The 21,617-nt window shown below is 26.2% G+C and overlaps 3 protein-coding genes and 1 long non-coding RNA gene across 9 annotated transcripts; all 4 read left to right on the top strand.

Annotated features, from left to right (window-relative positions):
* The first annotated feature begins 61 nt into the window (after positions 1 to 61).
* LOC122536934 (ATP-binding cassette sub-family B member 6) lies at positions 62 to 5,129 on the top strand. Of its 2 annotated transcripts, none has more exons than XM_043669722.1 (11): positions 62 to 410; positions 857 to 1,337; positions 1,412 to 1,611; positions 2,380 to 2,542; positions 2,743 to 2,951; positions 3,041 to 3,187; positions 3,267 to 3,490; positions 3,571 to 3,851; positions 3,912 to 4,012; positions 4,118 to 4,619; positions 4,679 to 5,129. In XM_043669722.1, the coding sequence occupies exons 2-11, from the start codon at positions 1,029 to 1,031 to the stop codon at positions 5,060 to 5,062; spliced, it is 2,520 nt and encodes an 839-aa protein (XP_043525657.1). In that variant the 5' UTR covers positions 62 to 410; positions 857 to 1,028; the 3' UTR covers positions 5,063 to 5,129. The 2 variants fall into 2 exon arrangements, with proteins under 2 accessions (XP_043525657.1, XP_043525656.1); XM_043669721.1 differs by having other exon boundaries at positions 849 to 1,337.
* A 926-nt stretch (positions 5,130 to 6,055) lies between these two features.
* Positions 6,056 to 7,785, top strand: LOC122536935 (serine/threonine-protein kinase 16). The gene is made up of 6 exons (XM_043669723.1): positions 6,056 to 6,269; positions 6,645 to 6,879; positions 6,950 to 7,154; positions 7,223 to 7,377; positions 7,457 to 7,591; positions 7,661 to 7,785. The coding sequence occupies exons 1-6, from the start codon at positions 6,160 to 6,162 to the stop codon at positions 7,775 to 7,777; spliced, it is 957 nt and encodes a 318-aa protein (XP_043525658.1). The 5' UTR covers positions 6,056 to 6,159; the 3' UTR covers positions 7,778 to 7,785.
* A 942-nt stretch (positions 7,786 to 8,727) lies between these two features.
* On the top strand, positions 8,728 to 18,222 carry LOC122536933 (ATP-citrate synthase). Of its 5 annotated transcripts, none has more exons than XM_043669717.1 (11): positions 8,728 to 8,885; positions 13,699 to 14,053; positions 14,124 to 14,317; positions 14,397 to 14,707; positions 14,852 to 15,170; positions 15,260 to 15,695; positions 15,775 to 16,100; positions 16,173 to 16,692; positions 16,775 to 17,080; positions 17,170 to 17,587; positions 17,660 to 18,222. In XM_043669717.1, exons 2-11 carry the CDS (start codon positions 13,712 to 13,714, stop codon positions 17,749 to 17,751), a joined length of 3,264 nt encoding a protein of 1,087 aa, XP_043525652.1. In that variant the 5' UTR covers positions 8,728 to 8,885; positions 13,699 to 13,711; the 3' UTR covers positions 17,752 to 18,222. The 5 variants fall into 5 exon arrangements, with proteins under 5 accessions (XP_043525652.1, XP_043525653.1, XP_043525654.1 ...); XM_043669718.1 differs by lacking the exon at positions 8,728 to 8,885 and adding an exon at positions 11,413 to 11,521; XM_043669719.1 differs by lacking the exon at positions 8,728 to 8,885 and adding an exon at positions 11,417 to 11,502.
* A 227-nt stretch (positions 18,223 to 18,449) lies between these two features.
* LOC122536932 lies at positions 18,450 to 19,145 on the top strand. The gene is made up of 2 exons (XR_006308518.1): positions 18,450 to 18,763; positions 18,850 to 19,145. It is a non-coding gene; the product is annotated as an uncharacterized LOC122536932 (long non-coding RNA).
* Positions 19,146 to 21,617: the final 2,472 nt, after the last annotated feature.

The raw sequence follows: 21,617 nt of genomic DNA, 5'->3' as shown, positions 1-21,617 counted from the left end.
AAAAATGTATATATACTATGACAAAAAATGTTTTCAAAATTATCTCCAAAATCTAGTTTTATATCTTATATCCACAATACATAGAAACAATCATATACTTTCAAGTATAATAAGCTGAAGTGATGTATAAATGTGTATTTCTTTACTCTGACGTCGGATGTAATATAAATTTCTTTAATTTGGGGAAAATAACTTGTGAATGTCTATAAAAACATTTCTTGCTGCGCAAAATCAATGTTTTATTCTTAATATTATATTATTATAATATGACAATATTATTGCAAATGCCATAAAACTTCACAGCTATATTAGGTTAAATTATTTTTAAAAAATAGTCGTATATTCAGTTTCACAAAACATTAATTCAATTATACATTTATCATGACAAAGCAGATGTTTGTTTTAGAAAGGTAAGGGTTTTACTCCTTCTATGTTTAATCTTTCCATTAAAATAAAATAACATTCTGTAAAATATTGTTTAATGTAAGTGTAGCACCTTTTTTTATAATTTTTCTTTAATATTTTATATTTCAAAATTAATTTACATTAAAAATATCTAGTGTATTTATCTTACAAATATGTTATTTTTAGTTACGATATATTTTAATTATCAATGTTAATTTCTAAAGAATATATTAATTTAAATATAAAAATTTTTGAAAATGTAATAAAACTTATATAATTACATGTGACTTTATCTGAAAATGATAATAACTTTTATCTGAAAATGAACTTTTGTGTGTTAAATATTTTTGTATATTATTATTATATTATATAGATAATATATTATTCAAAATATAAGTTATACATAAAGAAAATAATATATGTACATATGTTTTCTTGTATAGTTTTTCAGATATTATCAATGAACTGAAAGTTACAATCAATTAAAATATTGTGAATGAATCAAATAATATACTATAGTGTAAGACTAATTGTGTAAACTTGTAATAAAGTAATAGACAAAAAGCATTGTCATTAAGCAATTACTTTTTAAAGCTGTGGAAAATTTAAATAAAAAATCAAAGATGAACGCAACAATGACTTTTTGTCCTCCAAATATTACCTTTACTGATATTTGGGTAAACCATGGAATGTCCAAATGCTTTATGGACACTATCAGTATTGCTATTATTTCCTCATATTTATTAATTTTTGGTACAATTCAACTTTGGATGTATCAAAAGTATGGAACAGAAACTACTGTGACTTTATTGTCCAGAAATAAATTATACAATGTACAAAAATTTTTTCTTTACTTTGTTCCGATACTTAGTATAGTGAGAATAATTCTACAAGGAACAATCTTGGATGATAATAAGATATATGGATATATGGTAAGAGATTGTATTTAGTATTTATTTATTATAATATTGTTTAATTTTAAAATATAAAAGAATTTCATTTTTAGATTCTTACAACAGTATTAACAATAATTGTATATCCATATTCAATATACATACTAAAAGTAGAGAGGCACAAATTGTTACCAAGTGTGCCACCACAAGGACACGGACTTGTATTATTGGGTTTCTGGACATTAGCATTTGTTGCAGAAAATCTTGTGTTTGTTAATATTGGAAAACTTGAATGGTGGTTTCATTTAAACACGTAAGTTAATGAGCAATATACCTAAATATTTACATGATTAATCTTCAAACAATACTTTAACATAGCTAGCAAATGTAGAAAGATTTAATAGAGATAAAATAGAGATCTAATTTCTTTCAGTTATCAGAAAATTGTAATATGACAAAAATTCATTGTATTTATTAATAATATGTTAAATTATTATAGAATAAGAAAAGATACAAGCAATATTGTGCCTGAATTTTATATAATAAGTGTTATAAAATTAAAGTTAAAATATTTTTTAAACTAATAAAATTTTTTGACATAAATAGCTTAATATAATTTTACAACGATAATTTTAATTCTCATCGACCAGTATATTACGGATTGTATTAAACGTATTAATTTCATTTGAGAAAATGTATATTACCTTCATATGACTTCTACGTGTTCATCTATCTAATCTACAAAAAAAGAAATATATCAGAATATAATTCTCTCGAAATTGTACTTTTTATTTTTTATATATGTAACTAGTAGTTTATTGTTAATTTGTATTCATAGATATCGATTACTTTGTATGTTATATTATATAATATAAAAAATAAAAAAGTACAAAATAGAAATAACTAAAACTAACACAATATAAAAGTATAGATTGTAATTTAAGATGACAGTTACAAAAGATTAACAGAGCAATCAAAATTGAGTCTACATGAGTTCAGTATTTGGAGGGTTAATGAACTACCTATATTTGTTCACTACATCTGATGGGGTAGTTTTTATGTATGTGTGTGCTATTTACAGATTAACAGATCAGATTGAGATGGCACTATTCATTCTACGTTATGTCAGCAATCTTAGTATCTTTGCTTTAGGACTCAAAGCGCCAGGTATTACTGGCAATACAGATTCTGAATATCATACTTTGAATAATGGCCCAGCTTTACGGTCAAGATATTATCAAGGTGTAAGTCATTAAAATATAACTTTAGTGTATAAATTCAATGTCTTTTAATCAAAAAAAGATTTTATAATCACTGATAGATTGAAATAAAATAAAATTTTTTACATTAATATATGTATATCATAACATCTATTAAATATTTATTATAGATTAAATTTTTGATAAATTTGCTACACATACTATAGCTTTGATAATATTTTTAGAGACCTGAGGATACTAGTTCTACATGGAAAAATGCATGGTATAAAATAAAAACTTTAATACCATTCTTGTGGCCAAAGACTTTTGTGCTTCAACTTCGTGTTATTTTTTGCTTTGGATTACTTATATTAGGACGTTTAATTAATTTATATGTACCAATTTATAATAAAAAAATTGTAAACAGTGTCACTGATACTCCTGACTTATTCAGGTATGCAAAGTTTCTATGATCAAAAACTTTGAAATAAGTAAATAGATATTGTGCTTCATGAACTATTTTCTAACTAATTTTCGTAACAGATGGGATCTCATAATAATATATGTAGCATTCAAATTCTTACAAGGCGGTGGTACAGGTGGTATGGGATTATTGAATAATCTTAGATCATTTCTATGGATTCGTATACAACAATATACAACCCGAGAAATAGAAGTAGAATTATTTAGGTAAAGAATCTTAGTGTTTCATACAAATTTTTATATTTCCATTTCAGTTTTAAATTTTATTTGTACAAACATGTTTTAGACACTTACATGGATTAAGTTTACGTTGGCATCTAGGAAGAAAAACTGGAGAGGTCTTGAGAGTTATGGATCGCGGAACAGATTCTGTAAACAATCTTCTCAATTACATTTTATTCTCAATTGTTCCAACAATTGTTGATATCATTGTAGCTGTTTCATTCTTTGTTGTTGCTTTCAACAAGTGGTTTGGCTTAATTGTATTTTTAACTATGAGCCTTTATATAGGTAAACATTAATTTTCAATTTCTCTGTAGCCATTACTAAAATTATAGAATTTTTATTGAATTTCAATATTTATGCATCAGCTGCTACAATCTTTGTTACTGAATGGCGTACTAAATACCAGAGACACATGAACTTAGCAGATAATGCCCAAAAAGCACGAAGTGTAGACAGTTTACTTAATTTTGAAACTGTTAAATATTATGGAGCAGAATCATACGAAGTTGACAATTATAGAAAAGCAATATTGGAATTCCAAGTTGCAGAATGGAAATCAATGATAACATTAAATATTTTAAATACTTTACAAAATATAATTGTTTGCAGTGGTTTACTTGCTGGTTCTTTACTTTGTTTACATATGGTTGGTACCAGAAATTCTTTTAATTGTTAAAACTTTTAATATCTAATTAATTAATTGTAGGTTGTAGCCAAACAAGGTTTGACCATTGGTGATTATGTATTATTCGCAAGTTACATTATACAGCTTTATGTCCCATTAAATTGGTTCGGAACATATTACCGGTGAATATTACTACATTACTACATTTACTATATTTAAAATTTAATTAATTAATTTTTTTATTTAATTTAAAATATTTATATTATATTATTCTTTTATCTTAACAGAGCGATACAGAAAAATTTTGTTGATATGGAAAATATGTTTGATCTTTTGAGAGAAAATCAAGAGATTATCGATGCTCCAGGCGCTGGTCCATTGATAGTAAAGCGTGGTCAAGTTGAATTTTCAAATGTGACATTTAGCTATACACCTGAGAAAGTTATACTAAAAAATATTAGTTTTATCGTGCCAGCAGGAAAGACTGTTGCATTGGTTGGAGCATCTGGAGCAGGCAAATCTACTATTGTACGATTATTATTCAGATTTTATGATGTAGAACAGGGTGCTGTTTTGATTGATGGTCAAAATATTAAGACTATCACTCAAAGTTCTTTAAGACGAGCAATAGGTGTCGTACCCCAAGATACAGTATTATTTAATAATACTATAAAATACAACATTCAATATGGACGTATTGAAGCTGCAGATGCAGATATAATATCAGCAGCTCGAAACGCGGATATTCATGAGCGAATTCTTTCATTTCCAAACGGTTATGATACACAGGTATAGATGTAATTTTTATTGATTTTTCATCATATTTATTCTATATGGTTTGTGCATAGGTTGGTGAAAGAGGCCTTCGTTTAAGTGGAGGAGAAAAACAACGCGTTGCTATCGCGCGTACGATACTGAAAGAACCAGCAATCGTACTTTTAGATGAAGCAACAAGTGCACTCGATACACAAACAGAACGTAATATTCAAGCAGCATTAAATCGAGTCTGCGCTAATCGGACGACTATTATCATAGCACACAGATTATCCACGGTGATACATGCCGATGAAATTCTTGTTTTGAAAGACGGAGAAATCATAGAGAGGGGCAAACATGAAGAATTGATTTCTTACAATGGAACATATCATTCCATGTGGCAGGCACAATTGCAAAATGATCAAGAGGCTATCAAAGATTCAAATGATGATGCTCCAGAGAGTGAAACAATTTAATTACATTTGATTTTGTTAAATGTAACAATTTATTTAAGAATTACATAAATGCGAAAATTTACAGAGATTTTTCTGTGTTAAATTTATTAAAAAATATAAATTTGAATAAATATACATATTTATTAGTTTATTATCTATTTTAAATTTATATAAAGAATAGAGTAGCAATAGCTACTTTTTAGTTCCCTAAGTAATTTATTCAAAGCATGATATAGAATTATCATTGAAAATGATCTAATGTAAGTATTTCTACAAATGTCATTAAAATTTCATTTTTTAAGAAAATGAATAAATTAATATTTATAATAACTAGAGTTTCTCATTAACACTATACTTGGTTTTAAATAAATATTTTTAATTAATTTTTTACACTTACGTAGTATCATTTATTGCATCAAAGTTTGTAACAGTTAATTTCATTATACATTGTTTATTTTCTTTAACATTAATCACTTTGTTCCTCAGACTGTGCTTGCATAATTTCTTTTGCGAACGCCCCATCTGGTACCCAACCAGATTCATCAATTGGAAATGTTACAGTTGTTTCTCGTACACCCCAAAAATAATAACTTGTAAAAAATATCCATAACAAAGCATACACTACCTGATAACAAACAATTAACAAAAAAAATGATTTTTATGCTAAATTTCTTTTTATAAGATTTGTATATTGTTTTTTTTAAAGACTTGTTTGATGAAATATTTAATTTTTTAAAATGTTATAGATAAAATTTATTCAAAATTGACAACATTACTTTGAAAACGATTTTTGTTTCTTGTGTAACCATATTGAGAAATCACGGAAGTTTATTCATTTCGATGATGGAATTTTGATTTTTTTTTCTATTATAAAAAGATAACTTAAAAAGATTTAATATTGATTATAAAATTTATATTAAATATTAGATTTGTAAATTTTCTATAAAACTCAATTTTAAAGAATGTATTTACCAAAAATTATTTGTAAACAATTGACGTACAATAATCTAACTTAAACTGATCACCAATCTCAATGGTAACGTATGTGTCAAAATGTTTACATATGAATAAAGATCATACACCAGGTATAATTTTTCTTTTATTATGAATAATTAAAGATGAACAGCCTCGGTTTAAGCTTAATTTTAAAAATGGGCTGTATATGCTCAAAAGAAACGATAACTGTAAACTCAAGAAATTACACGGTTCGTGAACATCTTGGAGAAGGGCAAGTTTAATCATGAAATCAAATTTTATACATAATTCTAAAGCTTATCCGTTTACTTTTATTTAAGTGTGTTTTTTTTCTAAAATATCTTTTTATCGCATATTATTCTCATATCTTTAAGATAAATTTTATTAAATTTTATGATATTAGAAAATTTAACCTAATTTATGTCATATTTGCTTTGTAGAAAAATTAAAGACAATTTTTAAAAATTTATAATTACTTTCTTTTAAAGTATATAGTTTACATAATTTTATTTAAAAGTAAGTTAAATGAATTGTATATAAATGTATTTAATTTAATAATGAATATTATAAGATACAAATGTATTGTATAATGTATGTATAAATGTATATAATTGTATTACGATTTTAGTGGATTTAGTACTGTATTATTGGTAGAAGATACAACAATTCACAAGAAATATGCCATTAAAAAGATCATTTGTCATGGATTGGAAGACCAAAGATTAGCAGCAAAAGAAATAGAATACTATAATCTTATAAAACATCCAAATATTATAGAGTGCATCGATTCTACTTATAAAGAGACAGTAGATTCTATTGTTAATGCGACTAGTGAAGTATTAATTGTTTTACCATATTATCATGTAAGTTATTTCTATATTTCTTAAATAATATGTTTATAAATTTTGAAAATATAAATGTTTATGTTGTTAGAGAGGAACTCTTGCAAATGAATTAGAAAGACGTGCTAAAAGTAAAGATTATATGAGTGCACCAGATATTTTAAATATATTTTTACAAATATGTGAAGGTGTAAAAGCATTTCATGAAGCAAAGCCAGAACCACTTGCTCACAGAGATCTAAAGACTGCGAATATAGTACTTGACGATGGAAATACTCCCATCATAATGGATTTAGGTATATTAATTTATTATAATATGTTAAAATAAAGAATAATAATTATTAAATCGAGATAAACTTTGTAGGTTCTGTAGCACCAGCCAGAATTAAAATATGTGGTTCACAAGCAGCACAAACTTTGCAAGATATAGCAGCAGAAAGATGTTCAATGCCATACAAAGCACCAGAATTATTCAATGTTGAAAGTTATTGTATGGTAGATGAACGAACAGATATTTGGGTAAAATCAATATGATTTTTAATTCCAAATATTTATTCTCAATTTTAATATGTATTAAAATATATACATATTCTTTTAGTCTTTAGGATGTATTCTTTATGCACTATGTTACTTTAAATCACCATTTGATGCAGTATATGAGAGAGGAGACAGTGTTGCTTTGGCTGTAATGAGTGCAAATATTACATTTCCAGAAGATGCTCCATATACTGAGGTACAATAATACTTAATTACAATTGTTAATATTTTGAAGATTTAACCGCCGATTCTTCTTATTTTACAGGATATGCAAAATCTGATTTTAACAATGTTAAAGGTAAATCCTATGGAACGTCCATATATATATAGCGTTATAGAAAATGTACAAGATTATATCTTGAAATTAGAAAACAAAGTATAATATGTGTAAAAAGCAATAATTTTACTATTTACTCAAACATTTATGTACAAAAAATTTTTATATATACCTAATGTTTATTATTCTCTAAAAAAAACATATTGCAATATCATAATGCAATGACGTAAAATGAAAGCATTGTTTTAAACAAACAAAGATTACTTCTATATAAAAAAGGAAAACAAGAGAAATATAACATAAGAAAGTGACTTTTCCAGCAAGCAATTTATATACATTTTAAATATGTAAATATCATAATTTTATAATATATTTATATAGTATAATTGAAAACACAAACATGATAATATGTATTAATATAAAAAGACATTGTTAATTGTTAAACTAGTTTTTTCACATAAGTTGACATGAATATTATTTTATTACTACAATTAAATTGCTATCAAATCAAGCAATTGCTATCGAATCAAGCAATTTTTGCAAAAATATTAGGAGCTATGCTTTAAATTCTTAGATAAGATAATCATGTAAAAATGTTTATTACCGTATATTTTTATATATAATGCAATAAACATTATTTTTTGTTTTAATTACGAATATTAAATAAAAATTTTCTGGTATTTTATCGAAATAAAAGTTATTGCTATGCAGTTAGTATCGTAATTTTTCTTCCCTTTGTATTTTTTTCCCTTTTTTCTTTTGAAAATTTTCGAAATTCATATAATTAAAATTACTTGGAAAATTCGATGTTAATGTTTCTAATTTAAATTTTACGTGCAGCAACGATTGCATGTCGTACGATATGACGTAATCGCTACGTCACGAACATGTCATAATAACCAATGTTTAAACATATTTATTTAATAATATTTTTCATTAATTTAATGTAATTTAATAGTAAAGTAAAATTTATGTTTTATTAATTTATTAAAAAAGTAATTAATACAAGAACGTCAGCAATGCAAATTTAATCATGAGGATGTATCGATAATTTTGAACCATACTTCACACTGGTAATGGTATACATAGTAAGAATGCAAAGTAGTTTTTTTCATGAGTTTGTGCTTTAACTAGACGTCTCTTACTTTTTTCTCAAGTAATAAAGGCCTTTTAAATTATCTTTTCTACTACATCTGTGTATAGATTGGAAATCGTAAGTGAATATAAATAAATTTTCAATTGCTTTTTGTAGTAACAAACTAACCTTATATAAAGATCAAAGTAAGGAACATTCTTAATCTGTAACAAAGATCCAGTAATTTAGTAGTTATAATTTCAAAAATAATACATTCGAATAAATTTCCAGTCGTTTTTTATAATAACAAACTAATCTCATATAGTTCTATCTTTTGGTAAAAATTTTGGTAAAAATTTAGTGATTTAACAATTTTTAACATTAACGTATATATATTGTTGGAATCGAAAATTCAACATTAAAAGTGATAAAATTAACTTTTTTTTCTTTATGTAATAATTCATAAAAAGCATAATTTTTATTAAACACCAGAATAATATAACCCTAATTTTATATAGTATTAAAACTAAGACTTATTAAAATTAATATTTTAATAAGTTAATATTTTAAATGATGTTACTTTGTGCTTGTATTTTATATAAATATTTAAACAATTAATTTTCTACAAATTCTATGCTTTTACTTTTTTTAAATTAAATTATTTAAAAAAAATTAATTTATGAAAATTTTAGTTTTATCATGACATAGCAAACGCTACAAGATTTACGCAAGGTATTTCGCGTTAGCCTGCTGCTATTATTTATACCATGAATTCCAAGCAAAAACGACATAAATTCAATAAATTAATAATTTTTGTACTTGATATTTGCATTTTTATATTTTATGTGTTTTTTTTCAAAGAATATAAAAAAAAATTTATTTTTAAGAATTGACTTGAAAAGATCAAGGTTATATTTCAGTGATGACCGTCATAAGTGGAGAGATAAGCGTGAACCTTTTATAAAGCTATTATTAGTTTAACTTTATTATTAGTTTAACTATTTTTTGTGATTAAAAATTTAGAAATTTTTTTACTATTCTATAAATTCTTTGGAAATGTAGGTATTTATATTCTTATGGATGTAATTGTAGAAATGAAATTAAAATAGAGATTTGTTTTATATAGGTATAGTATAATGAATATGCGCTTAGAAATTTTTTTTGCATGGTATTAAATTTTTCTGTTATATTATAAATAAATAAATATTATATTAAAAATAAATAAGTATCATTACAATTTATTTATTATATGTAATTTTATAATTTAATAAAATCATTCTCGTCAAGAGTAAATAAAAAGTTACTAAAATAAAGATGTTCCATTTATCTAAATAACTAGCGTACGTTATTAATTTCTAATTGCGAATAAGTTTAGAATCAATTTTAGCTAGTGAAATTACAAATTATTAGATGTAAAATTATAGTAAATAAATTATAGTAAATTTATAGTAAATAAATTATAGTAAATTTATAGTAAATTTAATATTATAGTAAATTTATCATCTGATAATAAATTATTTGAAAAATTAATAGATAATGATTATTGTGATTATTTTTTCATAGTCTCTAAATTGAATGAAAACGTGATTATCATGAAATAATCTCTTGTAAATATATGTCAAGTTAAACAATCGATGTAAATTCCAAAATAGTTGTAAGTACTAATTCTCTGCTATTTCTTTTAATATATAACTAAGCTTCATAACAATCATGATTATTGCTTAAAACAGTATTTCATTCAATTTGTAGCATTCAAAATTTTTAATACTCATTCGATTTGTAACATTGAAAGCTTAATATTCTTTCTATGCAAATTCATTAATTATGATCAAATTTTTATAAGTACGTAAATATAGTAAGTACAGTAATTCTTCGAGTGATAAAATCAAGAGTTAATTATATAATAATCAAAAGAGTTTGAAAACCTTTGTTATCTGTCCACGTGGAGGATACTGATCGCGTTACAAGTCACGTGATGAATAGTTAATTCTCGTATGATACTTGAAACTTGGACATTAAAATTGAAATTAAATGAAATGTTTTTGAACGATTTTTTGATGATTATTGCATTGACAAAATTTTCAATATATTTTATAATCGTGTATATGTGATATGTAATGAAAAAAGAAATGTAAAAGTTACTTGCTTTTATGTTAATAAATAAAGAAGCAGTAGATATATTGGCATGTGAACTTAGATATATTTTTTAATTTAGATTTTATATTAAAACAAAAAAGAAATGCTAATTGTAATTAATTAAGTGATAAATGTAACTAAAACTTTTATGAAAAATTGTTAAACAATAGATTAAATGTAAAAAATTTTCTAAATTGGAAAGAAAGTTTGCAAAAATTAAATCGAGATATATTTTAACGTTAGAACTTAAAAAGTTATCCTAAAACTAAATGTTCAGATAAATTTTGTTCAATTTTTTGTTAAAATCTGTTAATTTTATTTACTAGATTTATATGTGAAAGATTAAAAGAATTTGTCGTTATAATTACATAAGTGTAGGGAACATTTTTATATTTTAATCTTCAAATTGTAAAGGATATAATATATGATGTTGAAGAAAGAAGGAAACGAAAATAGATTAATATGATCACTCATAGAGGGGACAAAAAAAAAAGCAGTAGAATCGTACGATATCTTGAGATATCGTCAGCTTCTGATCTTACATATGCGCGCAGTGTCACTTTGAACATTCAGTTAATCGCCAGCGATTTTGCGTGGCGGATGCTTTGTTATTCTTTGAGTAGGTAAATTTTGTGCGAGTTAGTGAGTTTCAATTTTTTAATTTACCAATTAGTAGGTGCAGCACTAAAGTGAGTTTGTAAATTCACATTTGTAGTTGTAAATTTCATTATTTTTTTTTTCGCTGATAATAGAAATTTATTCAAATTTCATTATTTTGTTAAATATTTTACAGTATTTTTTTATGTGTGTAGATTTATTAATAAAATAGTAATACAGATTATTACAGTATAGAAAATTGAAAAGAAGCACGTTGATGTGAAATACGATGTAGTTGCTAATGTTAAAGTGAAAGTGTTAATCTGAGTTTCTTCTATATATTTTTCTATTTATTTCGTGAAATTGTTTGAACACTAACTCATTATGATCCAGATAATAGTTTTACTTAGATTCTCATGATTATAATATTGAAATATTAAAATTATTATTACGTATAGTACTATTTTATCAAGTGAGCGTCAATCGAATTTGGACAGTTAGCAAGGGAGGAACTGTATATATTAAAAATTCTATTTCATAAAATATACATATTGTAAGTGCGAGTGTGAAATAGATATAGAGGTAGTGTGTTAGACAATAATATTTGAGATATCAAACTTTTAAATTCGATAATTTATTTTGTCGTTTTATTCAGAAAGCGATATAAATGAGCAAATTAAACTTTTTAGAAAACTGGTTTAAATTTGAAGTAGAAAATTATTAATTAAATAAATTTCACAATAAAAGAAATTTTGTCTTTTAGAATTAAAGATTCCTAAATTATTAAGGATTTACAATAGACTGCTGTTTATGCATAGTAGCATTTATGTAAGCATTTGAACATTTATCTAAATTTTTTACAAATACATTATGTAAACATTTTGAAGAATTTTATTAGCACTGCTAATGAGATTGAATCATTGTATTAAATTTTGTAAGAAATATGAAAATATTAATGAAACCAAAATATTTAGTAAAACTATTTCGATTATAGAGATATTTAAATAGTCAATTATATTAAATATTGTCAATTATATTAAATATTTAATGCTAGCGTCTTTAACATTTGATTTATCATATGATATCTATTCATGCTATGTGTATAATTTTTTAAAATATGATTATTGTAAATGTTATAATTTCTGTATATATTTTTATTTTAAATTGTAATATCATTTTTGTATAAATAATACTATAATTGTACTGGATAATTGTCTTAGAAAACAATCTATTTATAAAGTTAATTTTTATCCAAATAATTGAAATTGCAGTTTGAAAAAAATAGTGATAGTGACGGCACGATTTAGTAAGGCACTGTTGTATTTTTCTTGTACGGATCTCATTTGAAATTATAATTTTTTTACCAGTTTCTGTGATTTTGTTCTGTTATCACATTTCATCCGAATGTCTTGGAACATGTAGATGTTTTTATTACAATCTTTTAGAATATTAAATGAAATTTTGTCAGATATACATACATATATTTCATGATTCAAAAATTTAATTAAATATTATTATTTATTAAATTTTTGTTAGATTTTAGCACTAATATATTAAAATATTTTTCTTATATACGTGTTAAAATAATAAGTTTTTTTATTATTAACTATTTTTACATTGTAAGTTAATGGATTATGTTACGTTTTGTTATACTTGCAAATACGTGAATGCGTTGCAAATAATATGCTTCGATGATTGTGTAACTTCGAATTGCTATTGACAAAAATGTATATATTATTCAAAGTACGTGACGTAAAATAGAAAATGGCATGAGAATGTAATTTTAAACTTTTTTATACAAATGTTTATTACATTAATTTTACCTATATTTAAGAATTTTATTCTATTTATTTAAAAAATTTTTCATTTTTTGTGAATTTTTTATATTTTTTGTTAGAAAAATGTTGTTGATCTACGATAAGATTAAACGGTAATTACATAATTTTAATTAATTCTTTCTGTTGAACTCTGGAATGCGGTCAAGCGACTGTTTTTTACAAGCGTCCAATTTGAATTCTCGAGTTTTCAACTTTCAAAATTAAATATTCTTTTACGTATATTTAGAAATATATATTATATTATAATTTATTTTATAAATATTTTTCTTAGAGAGAATAAAAAGCCATTCAAAATAAAAATGAAAATTTGTAATAATGAATCTTATAATATGTTTTAAGTCATTTTTTGCCATTAACACGTACTTTGCATTTATTTTTAGGAACTATTAAAAAATGTCAGCAAAAGCAATTCGTGAAGCAACTGGAAAAGATCTCATTAATCGCAAACTTCCTCCTGGTACAAATGCAGTAAAATGTCGGTTTGTGAGCATCACAGAAAACACAAATTGGGCAGATGTTGTGAATGAATATCCATGGGTTCAAACTGAAAAATTGGTGGTAAAACCAGATCAATTGATCAAACGACGAGGAAAGCTTGGATTAATTAAAGTTAATGTTGATTTGATTATGGCGAAACAATGGATTGCAGAAAGAATGAATAAAGATCAGCAAGTGGGAAAAACAACTGGAAAATTGAGAACATTTATTATTGAGCCTTTTATTCCTCATAAACAAGTAAACATTAATTATTCTTAGAAAAGAAAGACATAATTAAAAAACTAGCTAATTGGATTTTCATTTATAGGAAGAAGAAGCCTATGTTTGTATCTATTCTCATAGAAAAGCAGATACTATTTTATTCCATCATGAAGGTGGTGTTGATATCGGAGATGTTGATGCAAAGGCTTTGAAGTTAGAAGTACCTGTTGGAGAAGAGGCACCAGATCTGTCTACTATAATCAAGAAATTGTTAATACACGTAAAAGATAATAGAAAAGAGTAAGAATGTATCCAAACACATTATCTTCTCATTTTGCATACACTTCTTAGTAATAAATGTTGATATTTTCTTTTTCAGAATGATTGGCAAATTTGTAGAATCTCTATATAAGCTTTATGTTAATTTATATTTCACTTACTTAGAAATAAATCCATTGGTGGTAACAGAAAATGGAATTTATATACTTGATCTTGCTGCAAAGTTGGATACGACCGCGGATTTCATCTGTAGACCTGATTGGGGAGAGATTGATTATCCACCACCATTTGGAAGAGATGCCTATCTAGAGGAGGCCTATATCGCCGACTTAGATTCTAAATCTGGAGCTAGTTTAAAATTGACTATTCTCAATCCAGCTGGTCGGATATGGACAATGGTCGCTGGCGGTGGTTAGTAGAAGTGCACAGTAATGTCATTTACGTGATTAATTGAGTTCATTTTAATCAAATTGTGATTGTCAAATTATTTGTCTTACCTCAACAAAAGTTTGTCGTTTTTGGTTGCAGTTTCCATTTTTGTTATATTTTTTTCAGGTGCATCTGTGATATATTCAGATACCATTTGCGATTTGGGAGCTGCAAATGAATTAGCTAATTATGGAGAATATTCTGGCGCACCTAGCGAACAGCAAACTTACGAGTATGCAAAAACCATTTTAAGCTTGATGACGAAAGAAAAACGGCAAGAGGGAAAAGTATTGATCATTGGTGGTGGTATTGCTAACTTTACAAATGTCGCTGCTACTTTCAAAGGTATTGTAAAGGCACTACAAGAATATCAACCTAAACTCGTGGATCACAATATAAAAATATTTGTAAGACGAGCGGGGCCTAATTATCAAGAAGGTTTAAGGTATAAGTATATTTAAATAATTAATTTTAATTATTATATTTCAAAAATTAATATCATATTTAATTTCAAAAATTAATTTTGAATTTTAGAATTATACGTGAAGTTGGTAAAAGGCTTGGTATTCCTGTTTACATATTCGGCCCAGAAACTCATATGACAGCTATATGCGCAATGGCCTTAGGCAAAAAACCAATTCCGGACCCTGAAGCTCAGGAATTTTCGACTGCAAACTTTTTATTACCCTCGGGACAAGATGTGGGTCCTTCAGTTTCTTCTGCGAGTGCTTCTTCTTCGCCTGCCAAACAATCAAAATTAAAAACAAGCGATTCTCTTGACGGAGAGAGATTACACAAACAACTTTTCAGTAGTAAAACCAGAGCCATCATTTGGGGAATGCAAACTAGAGCTGTTCAAAGTATGTTAGACTTTGACTTCGTTTGCCGTAGGTCTGAACCATCTGTAGCTGCTATTGTATATCCTTTTACGGGAGATCATAAACAAAAGTTTTACTGGGGTCACAAGGAGGTAAAATTTGAAAAATTATTTTTATATTATTCAACAAAAATTTGTTGAAAGTATAATACAGTTTCTTTTTTAATGATAGGTACTTATTCCTGTGTATAAACAAATGAGAGATGCTATGACTAAACATACAGATGCAGACGTTATGGTTACATTTGCTTCTTTGAGATCTGCATACGAAAGTGCAGTGGAAACCATGCAATTCCCTCAAATCCGGACAATTGCTATTATTGCCGAGGGAATACCCGAAAATATGACGAGAAAATTAATTTTAATGGCGCAACAAAAAGGTGTTACGATCATTGGTCCAGCCACCGTTGGAGGTCTTAAGCCTGGCTGTTTTAAAATCGGTAACACCGGTGGCATGATGGACAATATTCTTCATAGTAAACTTTACCGACCTGGCAGGTACTTCTGTCATACATTGTAAAATGCTTTTTTTTTACATCTTCTTTTATGTTAAGGAATTATTATTTTTAGCGTTGCATATGTTTCTCGTTCTGGAGGTATGTCTAACGAATTAAATAATATAATTTCTAAAGCTTCCAACGGAGTGTTGGAAGGTGTTGCAATTGGTGGAGATCGCTATCCAGGCACAACTTTTATGGATCACATTATGCGTTATCAAGAAAATCCGGAAGTAAAGCTTATAGTACTTCTTGGTGAAGTCGGTGGTGTGGAAGAGTACGAAGTATGTCAGTCGCTGAAAACGAAGAAAATTACGAAGCCATTGATTGCCTGGTGCATTGGTACTTGTGCTAGTATGTTTAATTCTGAAGTACAATTTGGTCATGCTGGATCTATTGCTCATAGCAATTTGGAAACTGCTTCTGCTAAAAATGCTGCATTAAAAGAAGCTGGTGCTTTTGTTCCTGACAGTTTTGATACTCTAGGCGATTTAATGCAAACTGTCTATAACGATCTTGTGAAAAAAGGAGCAATAGTGCCTGCACCGGAAGTTCCACCTCCCACTGTTCCTATGGACTACAGTTGGGCTAGAGTATATATAACTATTATATTATTAAATTACATTATATCATATGCATGCATGAGCATTTAATACAATCTAATTTTTTTTTTAGGAACTTGGTTTGATACGAAAACCAGCATCATTTATGACATCAATATGCGATGAACGTGGGCAAGAATTATTATATGCTGGAATGCCTGTAACAGAAGTTCTTAAACAGAATGTAGGAATTGGTGGAGTAGTTTCATTATTATGGTTCCAACGGTGCTTAGCCCCAATGTACTGCAAATTCCTTGAAATGTCTTTAATGTTAACGGCCGATCATGGACCTGCCGTGTCAGGAGCACATAATACTATTGTTTGTGCAAGAGCTGGTAAAGATTTAGTTAGTTCTCTAGTATCTGGTCTCCTGACTATCGTAAGTAAAATAAAGAAATTTTATGTTACGTTATTCATTTTTTTCATGTAAGAAATAATATTAATACCTTCCAAAATTTTTAATCACAGGGTGATCGTTTTGGTGGAGCATTGGATGGCGCAGCTCGTATGTTCTCTGAAGCATATGATGCTGGATTACATCCACAAGAATTTGTAAATAATACACGTAAGAAGGGTAAACTCATAATGGGTATTGGTCATCGTATAAAATCTATAAATAATCCAGACATGCGAGTGAAACTCATTAAAGAATATGTAATGGAGCACTTTCCTGCTAGACCATTGGTAGAATATGCACTAGAAGTTGAAAAAATAACTACGAGTAAAAAGCCTAATTTAATTTTGAACGTGGATGGTATAATTGCCTGTGCTTTCGTTGATATGTTGAGAAACAGTGGAAGCTTTACAAGAGAGGAAGCACAAGAATATATTGAAATTGGTGCTATAAATAGTTTATTTGTTCTTGGTAGAAGTATAGGTTTTATCGGTAAGTGTTTTTCGCTTAATACGATCTATTCGATTATACAATTATTTTAAGTTTATTATTTTATTATTGTAGGTCATTATATGGATCAAAAGAGATTGAAACAAGGTTTATACCGACATCCTTGGGATGATATTTCTTATGTATTGCCAGAACAATATAATTGAATTCATCTTCCATTTACATCGTTTATCGTGAAAGCATAATATAAATGTTATGTCTTTATCTAAGAAAATTTAAATAGAATGGTCACATATGTGTTTTACTCATAAGTGTGAGAAATTAGAAAAAGTATCACATATGTTCGATTTGATATTAAATGTTGTAGTATCAACGCATAAAGTTATCGTATGATGAATTAGTTTTATTTATCGCTTGTCGAAGTTGTATTCGATAGAAATGCGATTGTAACATTAAACTGGTAGCAACTATCATTTAAACAAAATACATGAAACAGTAAAAATTAATCTTACAAATAAACATTCCATAAAGCATTTGTAATGTGGTCAGGAAACGGGACATAAATTAAAAATATTTTGTAATTACTAATTAATATGCAGTACGTTAGTATGTATAGTTATAATTCAAGGAAGAGAGCACAAAATATATAATGTTTTTTGATTTATGAAAAATATCAATATTATTTTATTTAGAAAATGTTATGTATTCATATACGTGTATGAATATGTGTGTGTATATATATGTGTATATATATATATATATACTATATATGTATATATATACTACATGTATATATATATGTATGTATATATAAATATTTGCTGTATATATATATATTTTACATACATATATGTATATGCTGCATTAACAATTTTTTGCACAAATTAACTTATTATATGTAAAATATGTAATAAATAAATACATATAATACTTAAGTATTTCTTTTTTTTACTATTTATCAATTAAATATTTTGCAAGGATTGTCTAAAAAGCACAGATAAGTTTAAGATAATGAATACACATTGCATACAATCATTAATAGGACTAAAAATAGAATAGACCGGACATTAAATGGGGCTTTGTGTCTCTTTGAAATACCGACCAGGTAAAATATCACTGGTTTTTTAGCGCACTCTGGGCTTAAACAACAGTGAATTGGAGAATACGTTAAACAAAATGGTACAAGTTGGTGAGGAAAATGATATCCGCACAGACGAGGTATATGAATAGACATTGCATTTTATGGATTTTCGTGGTCTATGACCTGAAATATCGACATACTAAAAAATCATTGGTTTTTTTAGCGCACTCTACGTTTTTAAACAATAGTAAGTTGGGGAACTAGTGAATGCGCCAGCAACACGATTTTTTAAACCGATTACAGTGTTGTTAAACTTTCAATACCGAAATGTAAAGCTAGTAACTGACTGAAATCATTCTATTGTATATCAGAAAGAGCTCTATCCAAGTTTTAGGGATTTATTACAATTTCTTCCAATATATAGTAAATTAAAACTATAAAATTGTTAATACATGGTTTGATGTATAAATGATTTATGTTGTATTAAACATTCTTAAATACAATTTTTAACTAACTAAATTTTTAACTATTTTAAATTATTGTTAATATTAAAATATCAAAATTATTATATTTCTTCATTTACATATTCCTTATGTATTCAAATTTATGTTAAATTTTTAACAATTTTATTATAACTATGTAGTGCATCGATTATGACAAATAACATAAATTCTATATTAGTTAAAAATTACGCTTATTAAAATATTCGAAATTGTTCTATAAACTCCTTTGCTTATCAATATTATGCTTATCAAAATTTTGTTATTTATTTAATATAAATCTTTAATATTTCATGAAGATTTTTAAATAATTTCCATATTTATGGAATATATTCTTACATATCTCGCAAAATCGACCAATGTTGAATGTATTTAAATTTGTTACAAAGGGCATTGTAGTGAAAATTATATTTTTGTAGCTCAAAGGATGGGAGGAAAACTTATACTTTACAATTCCTCAGAATTTTATTAGAACAAGATAGATTTTTCACGCAGTTTCTTAACGTAAAAATACGTATACCTTTCTCTGATTTGTATTTTAGTCCTTGACCGAACCTAAAGACGATTCATAACGTGACGAATTTCTAACAAAGTATTTAAAAAGTATTTAAAAGGACAGATTTCAGATTTCCTATTCAAAGCACGTTTGTTGAAGTGCATTTTAAGAAGATTTTGTCTAATGCTGTTCTATTGGTCAGGAAACGAAAATATAAAAAAATATAATATAATATAAAATATAAAAAAATATAATATTTTAAATTTAAAATCAGGAAAAGGATTTTTAATAAACAATTTTTAATTTTTTTAAATTTCTTTTATTATTTTTAATAAAATTTCTTATTTCTTGAAATATAAATTTATTATATATATTATAAGTATAAACTTATTATATATATTATAGAACAGTATAACAAATAAATAAATAATACAGATTTTCTTATTTTTAAAATGTTTTTTTTCATTTTGGGTGTTTACTAAATATCTAAGAACAATTCAACTCTTATTAATTAAAAAATAATTCACTTTTCGCTGTAATCATTGATAAAGTAAAATTTTCATAAATTATAACTAATTTTTCCAAAATAATATCGAAATGAATTTAAACGAATATTGAGCGAATTTTAACAAAAGAAATAGAAAAAATGATACTATGTTTTATTTATGTGTAACATGCCTTTCTTTCATCTCTCTCTCTCTCTCTCTCCTATTATTTCATAACGCAGCGATAATGAATGAAAGAACAGAAATAAAATTATTGACAATGAATGAAATAATAGAATAACACATCTACGTCATCAATAATACGTCCTATTGGCTTTAAAATTTATTATTGTACTTTTGTAACTGTTTCTAAGTGCAATATTTATATTTCTATCACGAAAATTTGTCGAAAATTGAATTAACATTGAACAAATTATATTTACGAAAAGCGACAATATTATTTGTGAGACTTTGTCATTTGATTTTTTCATATTCAATATAACGAATATGAGAATTTAAAAAAATTATTTTTGTTTCATTTAATTCAAATATGAAATAAGCATTTTCTTGGAAATCAAAAATATGAATCAAGTTATTTTTGATATTGTTTAAATGGTTATATTCAATTCTATTTAAATTTTATTTAAATAAAAATTATACTTTTAATTATTACTGATTATTACTGATTACTTCAATTATTACGGACGAGTTTTGTAAGAAATAATTTACAACACATAATGTGTTTCTTTATTGCAAACAATATTTGTAGAAATATTTTATTGATAAGTTAAATCTTTCATAAAATCGAGTTTACAGAATAAAGATAATTTATTCAAGCTGTGAATTTACACAAGCTGTTGTTCATAGAAGTATTATATTATTCAATAAATTTTTTTCTAATTTTCTAAAAGTATTAAAATATAAAAAATATAGTGAAATATATATTAAATTTTTCATCTCAATTTTCATCAATCTCTGTTTAAAATCGTTATATTCCTTCAGTGATGAAGTACCACTACGTTTAATGCAATGAATAATTCTCGAAATAAACTGGCAACACTATCCATATTTTTTGATTTTCGCGTTACAAAGCTTGCCTCAATCGGTACGACAGAATGTGACAATGGTAAGTGGGATGACGCACTTTTCAATCGTTGCCTGAAAAAACACATTGCATGCTAGGTCTATTCATATACCTCGTCTATGGCTAAGTCTATTCGTACAGCTCGTCTGTGCTTCTGATTTTAATTCTTACTACTAGCAGTGCTGCGGTGCAAAACTTGACTGAATCGGTACGATAGGATGTGATACAAAAATGGTAATGCGGTCCCACAACCGTGTCACGCGATTGTGATAAGGCCCTTATCATTTCCATTTCCGGTTAGCGATCGAATAACCATAACTGGCCAGCTAGTAATATGACCAACGTTGATTGTAATAAGATCCAGCAATCAGATAACGATAAATGGAATGCGATCATTGTACCTCCCACGTCGGTACCAAACACTGT

This window comes from Frieseomelitta varia, unplaced genomic scaffold, assembly GCF_011392965.1.
Source record: "Frieseomelitta varia isolate USP_RPSP 00005682 unplaced genomic scaffold, Fvar_1.2 scaffold_878, whole genome shotgun sequence".
Taxonomy (NCBI): Eukaryota; Metazoa; Arthropoda; class Insecta; order Hymenoptera; family Apidae; genus Frieseomelitta; species Frieseomelitta varia.
The sequence above is the reverse complement of the archived record's forward strand: the minus strand, read 5'-3'. Positions and strand labels throughout refer to the sequence as shown.

What these genes read in the sequence shown, in the direction of transcription:
- LOC122536934 (XM_043669722.1), top strand. Translation starts at nt 1,029, where the DNA reads ATGAACGCAACAATGACTTTTTGTCCTCCAAATATTACCTTTACTGAT. An exon ending in ATAGAAGTAGAATTATTTAG is followed by an intron (nt 3,188 to 3,266) that starts GTAAAGAATCTT and finishes AACATGTTTTAG; the next exon opens with ACACTTACATGGATTAAGTT. An exon ending in CAAACGGTTATGATACACAG is followed by an intron (nt 4,620 to 4,678) that starts GTATAGATGTAA and finishes GTTTGTGCATAG; the next exon opens with GTTGGTGAAAGAGGCCTTCG.
- LOC122536935 (XM_043669723.1), top strand. Translation starts at nt 6,160, where the DNA reads ATGAACAGCCTCGGTTTAAGCTTAATTTTAAAAATGGGCTGTATATGC. An exon ending in ATGAACGAACAGATATTTGG is followed by an intron (nt 7,378 to 7,456) that starts GTAAAATCAATA and finishes ATATTCTTTTAG; the next exon opens with TCTTTAGGATGTATTCTTTA. An exon ending in AAGATGCTCCATATACTGAG is followed by an intron (nt 7,592 to 7,660) that starts GTACAATAATAC and finishes CTTATTTTACAG; the next exon opens with GATATGCAAAATCTGATTTT.
- LOC122536933 (XM_043669717.1), top strand. Translation starts at nt 13,712, where the DNA reads ATGTCAGCAAAAGCAATTCGTGAAGCAACTGGAAAAGATCTCATTAAT. An exon ending in TTTACTGGGGTCACAAGGAG is followed by an intron (nt 15,696 to 15,774) that starts GTAAAATTTGAA and finishes TTTTAATGATAG; the next exon opens with GTACTTATTCCTGTGTATAA. An exon ending in TAGAAGTATAGGTTTTATCG is followed by an intron (nt 17,588 to 17,659) that starts GTAAGTGTTTTT and finishes TTATTATTGTAG; the next exon opens with GTCATTATATGGATCAAAAG.